At 38.6% G+C, this 15,854-nt stretch overlaps 1 protein-coding gene across 2 annotated transcripts; it reads right to left on the reverse strand.

The window, feature by feature from the left end:
* Positions 1 to 708: 708 nt before the first annotated feature.
* fbxo25 (F-box protein 25) lies at positions 709 to 14,877 on the reverse strand. Of its 2 annotated transcripts, XM_084377813.1 has the most exons (11): positions 14,752 to 14,877; positions 13,777 to 13,957; positions 7,392 to 7,495; positions 6,334 to 6,383; positions 6,115 to 6,207; positions 5,933 to 6,026; positions 5,283 to 5,467; positions 4,372 to 4,554; positions 3,286 to 3,429; positions 2,374 to 2,400; positions 709 to 1,660 (listed from the first exon to the last, which is right to left on the reverse strand). In XM_084377813.1, exons 2-11 carry the CDS (start codon positions 13,902 to 13,904, stop codon positions 1,571 to 1,573), a joined length of 1,098 nt encoding a protein of 365 aa, XP_084233939.1. In that variant the 5' UTR covers positions 13,905 to 13,957; positions 14,752 to 14,877; the 3' UTR covers positions 709 to 1,570. The 2 variants fall into 2 exon arrangements, with proteins under 2 accessions (XP_084233939.1, XP_084233940.1); XM_084377814.1 differs by lacking the exon at positions 2,374 to 2,400 and having other exon boundaries at positions 14,752 to 14,875.
* Positions 14,878 to 15,854: the final 977 nt, after the last annotated feature.

The following is a 15,854-nucleotide window of genomic DNA, read 5'->3' on the forward strand; positions in this document are numbered from 1 at the left end:
CGGTAAGTATTTTATTGTTTGTTAACAGTAAATTAACTATTCATTACAGTTTAATTAAAGGTGCACTATGATGTTTTGGGAAGATATTATAATCAGAGGAGAAAGATCCTCATTGACTGATTTTTTTTAAATGCCTAAACAAACTTAATAAACAAACTCAACGTAACGGACAACACAGTTTCATACTGTTTTACTTTGTTTATATGTGGCGGACCCTGCCACCTTTCTAGCTTCAAACAGTGTTCTGAAGACCTTTTTTTCCTCTGAGAACAGCTTGTTTATTCAGTTCAGGAAAAAATAAATATTTCTGAGTTTGTATTATTACCTCATTAATACCAGAATATTACAATTCTGAGTTTAAATTTGTTCTCCCAAACTATATAGTGCCCCTTTAACTATGAAAGTACTCACTGCATTGTATTTATTCTCCAAAGTAATAGTTTTAGCAAATGTCCTCTTGTGCAAGGAAGTTTATTCCCATTAAACTTCCTCAAGAAAAAATAGAGACTGAAGCAGGAACAGAAATATTAATCTAATGAAATGTTGTTCCTGTGTTCAATGACAAACGTTGCCTCTCCTCGTCTTTATCTTTGGATAAAAATACATTTATATCCAATCGAGTGGAAACTACGACTAGGTCAAGTTTAAAACATATCTCAAAGGACAAGTGATTCTTTGTGATGCAGTATAAAATGAAGAAAAGAAACAGGTTTTTAGAAATATTTAATTATACTATAGCTAGTACCTGTCCCATACAAGTCATGATAGTACCATCAAGAGTATGGGAACAGTAAAGGAATATTACAAAAGTTGAAGGAAGGATACAAAACTTTTTTCCCAATAAATAATGTTTTACATTTCCTCTGTCTGTTAATCGAGCTCTGACAAAAGTAGATTGTAAAAACTTGTACTGCTAATGGAGTTTTACATTATTTTCTCTTAGTGTTGACGCCTACAATGTACATGGAGCACAGCAAGAATTCACAGAGGACAACATACAGTATGTAAACAGAGACTAGAATACGACATGCAGTCAGTTATTGCAGGAAAACACCACCAGAACAGAACAGAGCAAAAGCAGAATAGTTTAACCCCATTAAATAAACAATTAACACATGAGTTGTCTTATTCTGCCACACTGAAAATGTTTACCTTTTGTCATTTAGAAAAAAAAAACATGACCTATCATCACTGACCTACCATGAACATGCTACAACTTCTTTTACATATAAATCCTTTCACATATTCATATCACATTTACATATTATTGTTTTCTCTGTCAGGAAAAAGCCTTTTTGACCAAGAAGACAAACATTTGTGCGGAGGGAGGAAAAACGTTAAAAGTTTCTTTTATATTTCATCCACCACCAACATTCTTATAATCGTTCACGTTTAATCATCTCTCTGCTTTACGGAAACAGTTGTGCGTAAGGAAATTAGGACATAAAAAAGTCATCTCTTTCAGTTGAAGCCCTTTATATTTGGGTAAACGACATCATGGTCTCGTACACACTCTCAAGTATGGAGTGAGGGTAAACGGACGCCTCGCTTGAAGAACAACACGGAGGGTTCAGAACTTGAAGAGGTCGATAAAGTGCTGCGGAGAGATGGGCATGAGGCAGCTGTCAGGGTCGTTGGCTGAGCATGGATGGCCACAGTCCTGGAAGACAGCCATCAACCACATTGTTAGCACCAGGAGAGCAGAGGAGCAGCTTTGCATTTAGTTCACATACAGAAACCCAACGTGGGACACTGGAGTTGGTTGCATCAGCTGTTCGTAAGTTCAAACTTGGTAGGGATTTCCACATTACTGAATTTAAATGGATTGCATTGAACATTTCTAACTTTTCAATATGTTTTTCTATGTATGCATAGGATTTGCAGTCAAGCAGGATATATTGATTGGTTTCCAACAACATAAAAAACGTATAATGTGTCCTATCTTTAAGTTTTACATTTAGAAATAGTTTGAAAAATGGTAGAACTTGAAGGGACTTCAAACAAAAAGTGTTGGATTTACTAATAGCTGATGCAACCTGATCTTAGACATTAGTATACACACAGAAACATTTGCCTTAAACTAAATTAAAATTTTCTTTCAGACACATGAACTCGACGTTCAGAGGAATTTATGAATCAACAAAAACTTTTTTTTTTCTACAGTCAGAGGCGATTAAAAAAAGTCAGCGGAAAGAGTGGCACTGTTTACTAAACACACCTCGAGCAAAACATGATGACATCCAGTGAAACAGAAAACAGTACAAGACAAAGCTTGACACATGGAAAAAGATAAACTATAAATCAGATCAACAGGGAAACGTGAGACAAGCTGGCAACGGAAGAAACACAAAGGCATGATGGGACAGAAAGTACCTTGAATAACAAAGCCAGGTGGCGATCCTGAGGGAGTAAGGGAGAGGGGGAAACAAGGAGAAGAGGCAGGAAGGAATGGAGACAGGCAAGGAAGGGGATGCACAGAGGGCAGAGGTTAAAAAGTATAGGGGCCAAGTCAAGGAGGATTACAAGATTGTTGGTAGTAAATAATCACAAGGAGGGAGGAACAGATAGTAGAGAAACAGCAGCATGTTTTTAAAGTCTTACCCTGAAGTTATTACGTCAAACTCTGAAAAACGTGATCTTTGTCACATGTGGTTTAATGTCAGATCTCGTGGAGGGCAAACAAGTCATTAGTCTGACCTCTGACCGCTACGTATACATGTATGAGCACGAGTTCAAAAATCCATAGTTGATGGCTTATACAGTGAGTGTGTGACTCATTTGTTCCTGTTGAATAATCAGGACATTGTTCTCACAGTGGAGCCATTCTTTAACAATAATTTGATGTGTAATTAGTCAAAGTAGAAAGGCAATATCGAGGCTCTTTCTTTTATTCTCAGGAAGTCAAATGTTTTCTATATAAAGATTGGGTTTCTGTGTGCTAGACATGGATATCAGCGTGAGAGAGACTGTGTGATTGGACCAAAGTGTCTCTGAGACTTTCGCTAAGTGTACCAAATGATAATGGATGTTTTGTCTTTTCAGCCAAGGAAATACGATGTGCTCTGGTACAAACACGATACTTCTGATGATAAGTCTGTGAGAAACTTCTTTTAGGTTGAATTTACTGTACACACACACTCTCCATTTCCACTAAGCTACAGGAGACAACACTGAAAGGCAAACTTTTAACATTTTCCTCCAATGTAATGTGCAACCTATAATTTCCTATTCACTATATGGTGTTTCCCACATGACATGAATGTGTTTACAGGTGTGTTTGTTTACCTTCCAGAAGAGGATGCTACAGTGTTTGCAGAAGTGCAAGGTGTCGCCGTACTGCTCCTTCATTGGATAGTGTTTCTGCAGGGTGAAGTACATCAGCTTCCAGTCGACGTTATCGCTCTTGGTTAGGACCAGATTCCTACAGAACTGCACGCGGATGGATAGGAGACACAGAATTAAAACACCACTTCAAACACAGAGGACAGGAATGTAATTATAACTGGAACAAAGTGTAATTAGATACAAGTAAGTGATTAACACCAATCTGGAGCGGGTGTATATACTAAACGTGTGAGATTATGTGTGTGTGTGTGTGTGTGTATTTGAGAGAGTTACAGAAAGAGAGGGTTCATTGTGAGCAACCTGAGGCAATTCTGCCCTCTAGTGGTCAACATGTGAATTACTTAGAACACCGTCATCTTTTTGGACTCTTCACCACAAATTACTGTTGAATGTTTTAAGCATATTCCTTTTAAAATGGTTACTAAAAAAAAAAAGAAAAAAGAAAACTCACAGATTTTGCTCAAAAGGTGGGAAGTTACGAAGTACAAATATTTATTTTACTGCATAATCATACAATCATTGCATGCCACCTTCCCTACATGGCACTACTGATTTCAGTGATTTCTCATAGGGAGAAAAGGCGTGTTAGTGTTTCGTATCTGCAGAAACCCTGCAGTGCTCTGCCTGCATGTTCTTATGTTTTTAATTTGTTGCTGTGGTTGGGACGCTTTATCATTCTTAAATGTCGGTATTTGACGTCCAGGGAATGAGTCTCAACAATCGGCTATCTCTCTGGTGCGCTTAAGAACAGCTCAGACAAATCCTATTGATTCTACCTTTAAGTTTAATAGTCTTTGAATTATATGAAATTGACGTTCGCTTTGCAGAGAAATGGCCGGTAGAGATGTCCTCCAGAGGGATACTTTTTACTTTTATACTTTGAGTACATTTCAGAGCCTGTACTTTCTTACTTTTACTTGTGTGAAAAAAAAGACTGAAGTACTGATTCAACTTCTTTACTCAAGTATCTGTGCTTCTACTTGAGCAAAGAATGTGTGTATGTGTACACCTCTGTTGTTCCCCCACCTGTTTGTCTGCGAAGTGAAAGTGGCAGAGTTTCTTCCACAGCATCCTGTCCTCACTGAGGATTTGCAGAGTAGGGGTGGTCTGCCCCACGTTAATGATGTCATAGGCATCAGATAGATTGCAGAGGATCTTGTTCTGCATGTGTAGCGGCAAGTCGTCGAATGACAAGCCATTGCATAATTGCTGTGGAGACAATGAAGAGCAACACGTTAAAATCAGAGCTGATAATGACGGGTTTTTATTGAGAATGATGTTTTGTGAGTCATACACACTTGAGCATTAAGTGACCAATTTCGATAAATTGTAAATAAATGTAGTTACCAATACTTCCCCTTTTTTATTTCATGTTCCTCACTTTCACATTTTAAGCCTACTTCCCCTTTAAAAAGTCACATACAGGCAGCTCAAACCAGACCTAGAGTTGTGTTTTGGGAGAGGCCTAAATGGAAAAACACACACCACTAGTCGGTGCTGTAGGCAGCAGTCAACTTGTCGTGTACTTAACTGCAGCTACCGCAGCAGAGGGTGCTGACATGCAGCTCAAGGCTCCGGATAAACAGGCTAAACAGTTCTATGTATGGAAGAACAGTACTTCACTAAAGATGACACCACTATCACGGTGATGTGTCGGTTGTGTACAGCTGTACTGAAGTACAACAAGAACACATCTGCTATGCATAGCCATCTAAAGATGAAACAATAGCTAGCATTAGCACTCACAGTAGCACCAGCAAGCCACTGTCTGTTCTTTCTGGAATTACTGGATCTGTTGCTCTTTTAAATTACCACCACAGTGATTGGCTGTCATCTTGGCTTAAAAGGAGTCGTGAAACCCATGGCACGTACACACACACATGCACATACACACACACACACACACACACACACTCAAACACCAATACAACTTCTACCTTGGGGATCTGCAGGTTATTGAGCTGCTGCTGCCATTTGAGGATGGTCTCCAGTCGGCACAACCAGATGTTGACATTGCCCACGAGGACACACCTGCCAACATGGATGGCCAGACTGTGCAGTGTCGAGCTCAGGTCGTGCAGTAGGTCCTTGACAAGACGTGGATTGTACTGGTCCTCCACAACTAAAAAACAAACAAACAAGACAATATTCAAGATGAAAATGGGGAAAAAAAACAGCTACCTAAATGTAACAGAATGTAACTAATCTTCTCTTTTAAAAATGGAAACAGAAAACAGATGGATGAAAAACATGGCATAATTGTACATTCAAGTTTCATCACATACATGTGGCAGAGTTGATCTGTACTTTGCTCCACCAGGAAACATGACCACATAATGATGGAGCACACCAGTCTTACTGGTTTTGTGGTTAGGCACTGCTGTGACTAAACAGTATTCTGAGAAACAACATCTTCTGCTTGCTCAGAGCCATTACACTTAGTAAAGACATTTTCTTTCTGTAAAATATAAAACTATTAGAGCCTTAATTAGAGTCTATGGTGTGACAACACCAGAAAGAGCGAGAAAATGTCTGCCTGCAAATGTCAACTGAATAAGTAATCCATCTCCGTCCTAGGTCTCCTTACCCTTTCGTACAATCTTCTCCAGTATATTGAAATAGTTTTTCTGGGCTGCTCCACTCAAAGAGGTCAGCTGTGACTTGGCTATTAACTGGAAAAGCTGTAGGAGAGAGAAAGAGTTGTACAGTTAGAGGAAGAGTCACACAACTGCTTCAAAATGATTATTGATCAACTTGTGAGATCATCACTTTTGCCACATAGTTGAATCTCCTCAAGTCCTGAATGGCACTGGAAAAGTCTAGACGGTTGATGGCTTCACCGAGCGTGCAGTATCCATGACGCTGTGAGTTAACATGAAAGTACACACACATGCACACATTCAATTTATTGAATAATTATTTGTTCTTAGTAAATTGCTGCTGATAAATCCTTCATGTGAAATTCTAGAAAACAGCTGCAGCACTCACCTCTTTCGTGCTCCCTCTCTGTACGTAGATCCATTTATCCCTGAAAACAACTGGACAAGGGAAACATAACACATTATTCATTGCGCATACATACTGTGTATCAAGTGAACAATGTGTTGAGCACCTATGAATCCAATATAATAGCTGATGATAAATTTAGTTAATTTTTAAGTCTATAGTGTTTTTGTATTAGATTGTGTTGTATCGTATAGTGTCTACTATTTTCCCCCTCCTGATATGATGGAGGGGGCTAATCATATAGTTCACTCAAAAGCTTTCTGCAACAGTTTCAGCAAACACTGGACAACATAACCTCCCCAAATGCAGAATCAGGACATGTTAACACTGTTTAACACATGGCTGCAAGGTTAAACATTTTAGATGGTCAAACATGGCAACAATATTTAGGAGGATGGCCAATCATAATAAGATATGACTTCCTTTCTTTATTGAAATTGTTCTCTGCTGTATAAGTCTGTATAAGTAAAATTAAAAACATGACAACAACTACAGCAGAAATATTAGAGATAATGAGAGAGCTTTTGTTGTGCTGCATGACGTACAGCCTGAAAGACTCAGAGGAGACCACTTACATTCCGGCAGTGTAAATGGACAAAGTTAACATCCTGAAAAGTAAAGTCTGTATTTGAACCAGTTTGACAAGTCAGACTAGCTGAGCCTCAGGACAAACAGGTGTGACCATAAATACAACCTTCAGCTCAAATGGTCAGTCATTAACCTGCAAAGAAACTATGTGTGGGGATGGCTGAATGAGACTTCAGTAATTTTGATATTGAAACTCACAAAAGCAGTGTTAACAAACCCCAAAAAACCTATCACTGATAAAAACAACAAAAACTAACATATTCCGCAGCTTCAACATGACAGTGTCAGGTGATAAAGTCTTTAGTCTCACTGCAAACAAAGCTTTTTACCACAATTATTACTTGTAGACCCCAGTAATTCTGCTCTGAGTTTTGTTGTTCAAATGGCCTTTAATTTTTATACCACAAACTCTTTGATGAAGCCAAAACAGTGATTATGTGTTGCTGACTCACATTGAGATTTAGTGTTATTGTTGTAGAAGTCCTTTTTCCTCTTTGTGGTGGCGAGCTCACACACGTCCCCGACAAACAGATTCTCTTTGTTGTCACTGCAGAGCCTGTTTGCAAGGAGGAAGCACAGGAGGAATTAACACTGAACGAAAACACTGAAACTAACAAGTGTTGCCAGTGTATCTGAAATACAACATAATTACAAACGGCTGTAAAGAGTCTGTGAGTATTTACTGATGTCCTATATATCACTGGACAGGTCCAAAGTTTAAGTGATGCAGTTTGTTGTGCGAGTTAAAAATGACAAACACAGAGGCCAAAAAGTAATAGAAGTGACATAAAGTAATGCTTTTATGTTGGTCAAAAATCAAAGCTGCTGCATTTTGGATGAATCAGAATGATAAATGGGCTGAGACAGATGTAAAGGGAGACAAAATAGTTAAGATATGAAATTATAATGATTCACAGTGTCTGGAGGATGAATCGCAGATGGCAGACATATATCAGAGTCAGAGAGACAGAATCCTAGATGTGACTCAGTCTTTTCTCAGAAAACAGGAGAAAACATTATGATATCTATATCTGATCTCTGTTATTTATGGCTGCCTTTCGCGGCCTGCTTTCTTGATAAGCAGCCTTGTTATTAGTGATAAGATAGATCTAAAAATGTTTGCAGCTGACCTCAACTTGAAATATGTTGACATGGGAGGCTTGAACTGGCTCAACTCTAACAGAAACCCAAATGAAAACATAAAAGCACATGTTAAAATACTGGATACAGATTATCTATGGATATGTGTGTGTTAATGAGTGTCTGTGCACATGGATAAAAACACTTTATGACCACCTCTTTGCAGAGTTCTACTATTGTGAGAAGTTGCAATCTTTTCCTCTAATCCAAACAAAACTAAAATCACATAAAATAAAATCCTCTGTACCGAGATCTGCTCCTCTGACATTCTCTAATGACCTTTAACTGACAGATCAAAGGGGCCGGACTGGGCCGGTAATTGACTCTCCACGCATTAATAATCCTTTGATCTGAAGTTAAGCACCCAACTGGCAACACTACCCACTTGGGAGCACTACATATGTGTCAGCTGACTGCACTGGGAAATAATACCTTAAAATATGTAATTATTATTAGGAGATAATATCAAAATTATGGCTACAACATCCCATTTGTTGATGATAAGTTAATAGTTAATTGTGTGTTTTCATTAATTGAAAGCATAACAGACTGTCTTTATTTGTGGTTGTGGTGCTAGAGCTAACTATAGTCCATTTGAGAATAAACACTGCACAGTATGACTAATACAGCTTACAACCTTCAAAATAAGAGTTTTTCTTGTCCCCTCTCACAAATAAAACAAAAACATGGCCTTTTCTTCTGCACCTTGGTCCATATTAAAAACTACTACCATTTTCCAGGGGAGGGTGAAGAGGAAGGAGAAGGAGAGGAAGGAGAAGAGGAAGACATACTTAATTAACCCCTTTCTAGGGAAATTCAATAGGCAGAAGTCAGCCATGGGCCTCCTGTGATGCACACTCCTCAGTTTCTTCTTTTCATATCCTCATGAAGAGTTTAACCCAGAGGATGATATACAGCTGAAACTATTAGTTGATTAATAGCTTAAAAACAGTGCAGAAAACTATTTGGCAACCATTTTGGTAATGGGTTAATCCTTCTTTGGCCTGCATGATTTTGGAAAAAACCTAAAAACCAAAGCAGACCCTGCTTTGTTTGATATGCTGATTAAGAATGATTGTGGTTCGCTGTGCATGCAGAGCCAGCATGTCACTCACAGGCAACAAACTGTATCAAAGAGCCTTAAATCGGACTGAATTAAATAATAATAGACGTCTCTTGAAGATTAGTCACGGAAAACGAGAACTGTGCAGTTTTGCTTTCGTATCAAGCTGCAAAAAAGTAGCAGCAAGATGTGTTTGGGTTTATTTGCCTTATTTGACATTGCATATCCTGCATTTTGACTGTACTGCCCATGTGCACATTGTGATGTCAATGCTGAAACGATATATTGTGCAGCCCTAATCTTTTTTGAAATTTTTCAAGCACGCAGAAGATAACATCGGCTGGTTCCTACTCCTCAAATGTGAGGATTTGCTGCTTTTCTTTGTATATATATGGTAGACAACAGAATATCTCTGAGTTTTGGATTGATGGCCAGACAAATCTAGATACCCCAGTTTGTATCTTTGGGCTCAAAAACATTGTAATGGCTATTTTCTGACATTTTACAGAACAAAAGACTCGTCAAGAAATGGATCATTAGATAAATCTGGTCCCAGAATGCAACAGGGTATTTATGCTAATAAAAGAGCTTTTTTCTGTTCATGAGTTTTCAGAAGCTGGAAGAATATGTTTAGAGGAAGATTGGAGAATACATCAGCCACATTCTCTGTGATTTCAACGTGCATTACAATGAAGAAATCACTTTTTCCTCTAGCATAAGTGAAGACATGGCTTTGCTTGTCTGACTGTGAAGGCAACTGATTCGTGGTGAATGAGCTCCGCAGTAATCCCTCGTCCCTATCCATTTATCCAATTGCATAGGCGTACGCACAAACACACATGCAAGCACAGTGATCTGTCACAGTGAATTACGAGTGAGGAATGAAACCGTCTGCCGTTTTTACACAGGTTGCATGCGGAGCACTGGACTCCACAGAGCCAATAAAAGACATCACAAAGCAGCAGGAACATTCAGGAGGATTTGTGGATATTTAAACCATATCCTGAAATACATGAGGCAAAAGGGCAAGGGCTTTCTAGGAAGTCAACATGAACAAGGAAGACAGCAAACAGAGTACGTGGCTGATATTTTTTATCTGTTAGACTTCTCTTACTGTGTATTTATGTGCTTTGTCAAGTGTGAGATGATGAAACAATTAAAGAAATTAAGAGAGGCAGAGATGGATCACGAAGTGAGACTGAAATACTTAGCTGACACAACCTTTCCAACACCTATCTGACACTTGACTGTTTGCCGGTAATAGGTGACGGAGGATTGTTGACGTCAAAAGACACATGATGATCTATACTACTTCTGTAACACTGTGTACCATACCAGTGGCCATCACAATGCTCTTCTTTCTTTCCAGCCTACATGTGTTGCTCTGCTACATGTACCTCTGTCGCATGAAGTCACTGGCCTCTCTGAGTGAGGCTGCATTTGGAGAGTGGCCAAGTGGAACAGATGATGTCATCAGTTATTGTCTGATGTTGTGTCCTTTGCCTTTTCATGAAAAAAACTGCTGACAAGCTAATCTGACACTGTGAGGTACTGTTGGTCGGTCGATCGACAGAAAGGGTGACACTCTGATGTGAGGGAGACATCCCCGACTGGCACCATTAACCCTGTCAGCACCAGCAGGACGACAGTGGCCCGCTCATTGTTTATACGAGGATTGATCGTGTACTGATTCCACTAAGACACACTCACAAACTGGTGACTCATTTTATTATTATGCTGCTAATGGCACTATTCCTTCTATGTCTTCTGTTTTTTCTATCAGGAGGTATTAGTAGTATTTGTAAAGAACATTTTACTTCTACATGAAAAAAAGCACATCTTTAAATGTGCGATGGCCAGAGATATGGACTCAATTCACTGTTTTCATGACCTGCATCTTGATGAGGTGACTTCATGAGTTGGATTACTGTTTTGTAATGAGCTACTTTCATAGTTGACACATTCAGAAGTCTAATGAAATGCATTTTTTAACCTAAGATCTAAAGTCTACACACATAGTCCATCATAAATGTGAATTCAATAATTCATATCAAATGCCTTTTTGCTTACATATCACTGGTTATCATTAAAAAACAAAGTTGCAATACATTGATATTTGAAGGAAACAAGAGATTTTGAAAGTCAGATAAATGCATGTAGCCCAAAGACATGCCGAGTTAAAAAAATGCTAATCTAGTTTAAACAAACTAAAAAACCTAACACTGGTATAGCTGGTTTCACTCCCTGTATGTAAGCACTCATTGCCAGTTGGCATGCGTCAAAACAGTACATGTTTCCTGCAGATAACAAGGCGCGCTCTCCTGCTGGGAGGCAACTGAAATAGCAGAACTTGTTTTAAGTTCAGCTGCGTTCATGTGTACATCAAAGGCTGGGACAGGCAAACAACAGGTATTGTTTAAACATGACATTATCCTTGTGAGCTCAGATCAGAAGAACTTGTATGTTAACATTCATCACACACAGCTTCAGGCAAAAACCACATCGACAGATTTCAAAAGCTGCACCATCCAAAAGTAACTCTGGGACAAGAAGCCAGGATTCCAAGATACCGACCTCGTCTCCTTGTTGTTCTTTCCATAGTATTTAACTTGTTTTTGTGAGAGAGACAATGCAAAAGCCGTGCCTTCAGTCATGGTGATAGGCTTACACTGTGTTCAGACCAAACGCGATGAAAATATTTGTGTTGCGTTTGGTCAGAACACAGCATTAGGCATTTGAAAATAAATCAGCAGACTAACCTCATATACTGTATTCAAGTCATTATATCACACTGTATCAATGTGTCAATCATATCCCCAAAACATGAACCCAATACCTGGGAATCTATAGTTTTGCATAAAGACAAAGGGCGCAGTTTAATTCAGTGTTATATTACAGCAGTTTCGACCTTGCAGCCAGGTTGCATGACTTGTTTTGAATGTGTGTTGCAACGAGAACAATGAGAATGTGTGCTATTGCTTTGAGGGGATAATTGGCAGCAAAAAATCAACTAAGTTGGCACACAAAAACACCCGACCTCAATACTTCAGATTTCATCTGAATCAGATCTTTATGACTCGTCATCTCTAAAACATCTTCCTCTGTGATACCGTGAACTTCCACACCAATTATTTTGAATATTTATCTTTTCTTTTACATCATAAACTGTCTGACAAGTTGGTCTCATGTAAAATTACCCTCATCAGTGTCTAAACCCAACCCTATACTCAACCCTGTCTGTTGCCATGACACCCCTTTGGCAGAACAGGCTACAATTGTGGGATGCAAATCACCTCATCAAAGACTCTCTGATACAGCCCTGATAAGAGTTGGCTGTACGTTGTTTTCTGAGTAGCTACAGCCTTATCAGCGCAATTTGTTCAAGAAGTTTACCACTGTTATTATTGTTTACTGACTCCCTGCCACGCATTCCTGTTTCCCTTGATGTGTTAGGCATTTCTATCAAAAGTCCTAAGTTCAATTTCAACTCTAACAGAACCCTAAAGGAAATTTGGTCACACGTACTGTAGCACACAGAAATAAAATTGATAAACAACAGCAATCAAGTGTCAAAACAGGTCTTTTCTAGTCATGGTAGTCCAGGGGTTTAAGCCACTGACCAATGCAATTGCAACACACGGCCTCTGTTGCATGTCGGAGCCTGTCTCTCTCCCCTCATTTCCTGTCAGCTCTCGGTTTAATGAGGGGAAAAAATCCCTCGAAAAGTTTGACTCATTTTGTGTAAGTTGGATGATTTCTCAAAACCATGTCAACACTCAAAGTGTGTCTTGGCAGTCAAACATTAGAGTCTACTTTTAAACAGAGAAGCAGAGCTAATAAAAGCTAATCTACTCTTGGCTATACTGGTTCACTGTGGTAAGATTTTGAGCAACCTCCAATTCGGATGGAAAAATACCCATAAACACTGTAAATTTGAGTTGCTTAAGTGTTTAAGTGATAGGTTATTAAAATATTTAAGTAATTCTACTGCAGAACAGCAAATTTTGATCGTACTTTGACCAATTTATGTCTGGGGTCTGAATATAACTCAATTATCTGTGTAGTGAAGAAGTCCTTGCTGTCATTCAATAAGCCAAACATGAAACCAGGCTACTTACTGCTGTACTGATATGTCACCAATATCATAATGTTCATAACATGTTTTCATCATACACATCGTAGTCCAATCAAATTGGAGTCTAATGCAATGAACTGCGATATACTGTTTGTTTAACCAGACTTAATAGAATATTTGAATGTGTGGAGCTAAAACACCACTCTTTCTTTTTGTTTGTTTTTAATTACATTTGCTCTAAATAATAATCTTAGAATGCAGAAAATTTAGCACATTATGATTATATCATCAAAATGTAACACCACTAAATAATAAATGTTTATATTGAGTTGTCCTCCAGCCTTAGTATTTATTATGTTTGTAGAAATTAATCTAAACACTGCATAAGACATAGTCTAGTGAAAATGCTAGAGTGACAATTGCGTACTGAGGATATTTTTAATATGTTTTAAAGTTTTGTAGTCAGCAAAGTCTAATCTAAGATGAAGTTTGACACAGACAGACCTGGTACACCATGCCTTTAAAGCAGATGACAACGGTGAACAAGTTATAACCTTACTGTTTTAAGTCAATCTCTCTGTTGTTATCTTCCAACTCGTGTCCATAGAAGATGATCCTCTTCCAGCCATGATCTGTCTTGGTCCAGCTCCATCCAGGTGACCTCCAGTCCTTGCCCAAGAAAGGCATTTTAGCCCACGGGGGGAATTGTGAGCGGAGAGGGCCTTTGTCTCTCCAAATACCTGGAGGGTTAACAAGGTGCGGTATTTAACTTTGTGCCCTCTGAGACTATGGAGGTAAATAAGGGCCATAAAAAGCAAATGAATGACTTAATGCTTAAAGTGTAGAAAATTTAAACCCATTTTTAAGACATGACAATATAAATTGTTCAGTTCAAGTCAAACACCTGGACCTGTGAAATTCAGACACCAAAAATCATTCAAAGGCATAGGAACAATGAAGTTCAACTGAGCAACTGGACCCCGGTTGAATCTAAATTTGAAAACAAGTTTTTTGAAATTGCACCAGTTGAACATCAAAGAGGATAATAAAAACATAAACATTTCAAATGCAGCAGGTACAAATCCCAACATCTATTGTTAAATTGGAAATAAAGTCTAATCATAATGGCCTTTCTTTGCTTCCAGACAGTCACCATGCAGCCTACACTTTACATGTTCATATCATCTTATTGTCTGACAACTGCCAAATAAACAAGAGGGCCATTTTATTCACAAACGTTGTCTAAATTGAGCCTGTTTTAGCGATAGTGCAGCTAAACACTGAGATGTATACTGTCATACTGCGCCAAATTGCTTTAATAACACGTCTGACAGCGACTATGACGCATTTTTACATGGAGCATTGAAAAAATTAACAGCGTTAGCAAATCTTGTCCAAGTCGTTTTAACGTTAAAGGGTAAAAAACGCAGATTAGACAGGCTGTCAGTCGGTTCAACGCATATTAACACGACAGGAAGACAATACAGCATCTCTACTTTGCTAAAACAGAGTTGTACATTTCTGCAAAACGAACCTTTAGCGACTCCTTTGTTGTGTCTCTCTCTGCTCCTGTTTCTTGTGTCTCTCTGCTGGAAATATTGACGGAAGTAAACACAGTGCGGACACAAGAGTTCGTCAACGGTCCCTGCCGCTCTCTGATTGGACGAAGCGTCGGTATTTATCTTGTTGCTACCCAGAGTCGCGTCGCTGATTGGCTGGCCGCGGCTGTCAATCAGGTTCTTTTTTTTTTATCCCTTCTGTTTTGTTGGGGCTTGTTTCGACACGTGACGGAGGACTGCGCACATGCACTTATGTTTTGATTTTGTGATGGAGGATGGGAAACACGACCACCGCGCAGTTGTGTGAGTGATGATGTGGCTGTTAGGGAATATCTCTAAAACAGATGTAATCATAAAGTTTAAAAGTGCAATATAAATAAATGATTGTAACAACAAAAGGGTCTTAAGTTCAGACCGTATAGTTTATGGTATTTTATCTAGGTCAGTGTTCTGTTGTTGTGGAGTCTCCTTGCTTTTACTTTATTGTGAGAATTAAGGTTACATATTATTTCTGTTTAATTGTCTTTTTCCCCCACTTGTTTTTAGCAGCATTTTTGGGATGTCTAAGTCATGACCTTCACAGTAAGTCTACATATTCAAGTCACAAGTCGTTAAGACCAAGTTTCAGTCAAGTTAGAAGAATAGCTGTGCAACTTGGTCTTTTAAAATCTCCTCAAAAGCACTTCATAAATGATAGGACTGGCCGGTGGAGTCAAATATCCGAATATTTTTGACCAGTTACCTCCATATCAAAATTGGAATAATATTGAAGGGATGACTATAGTTTACTACTAGAAAACACACATTTTTGACAAATAATCAGCAGTGATTTAGATATAATGACTAAGTGGGTAAAGGCAAGTATTAGAATAAGGATAAATTCAGAGAATTTTATCACTTTAGTGTAAAGCAGCCTTTAAGACAAGGAAAAGCCAACACTTAGCCAATACAGTATCTATAGCGCCATATGATGATAGTGATATAATATCGATGTATATTGCCCAACCCAGTTAGAAGTCTTTATAGTGTCTGAAGGCTGAAATGAAAAAACATAAGCCTGTAAATAATGTTCTATCAA

This window comes from Pagrus pagrus (assembly GCF_965226575.1).
Source record: "Pagrus pagrus genome assembly, chromosome: 16".
NCBI lineage: Eukaryota > Metazoa > Chordata > Actinopteri > Spariformes > Sparidae > Pagrus > Pagrus pagrus.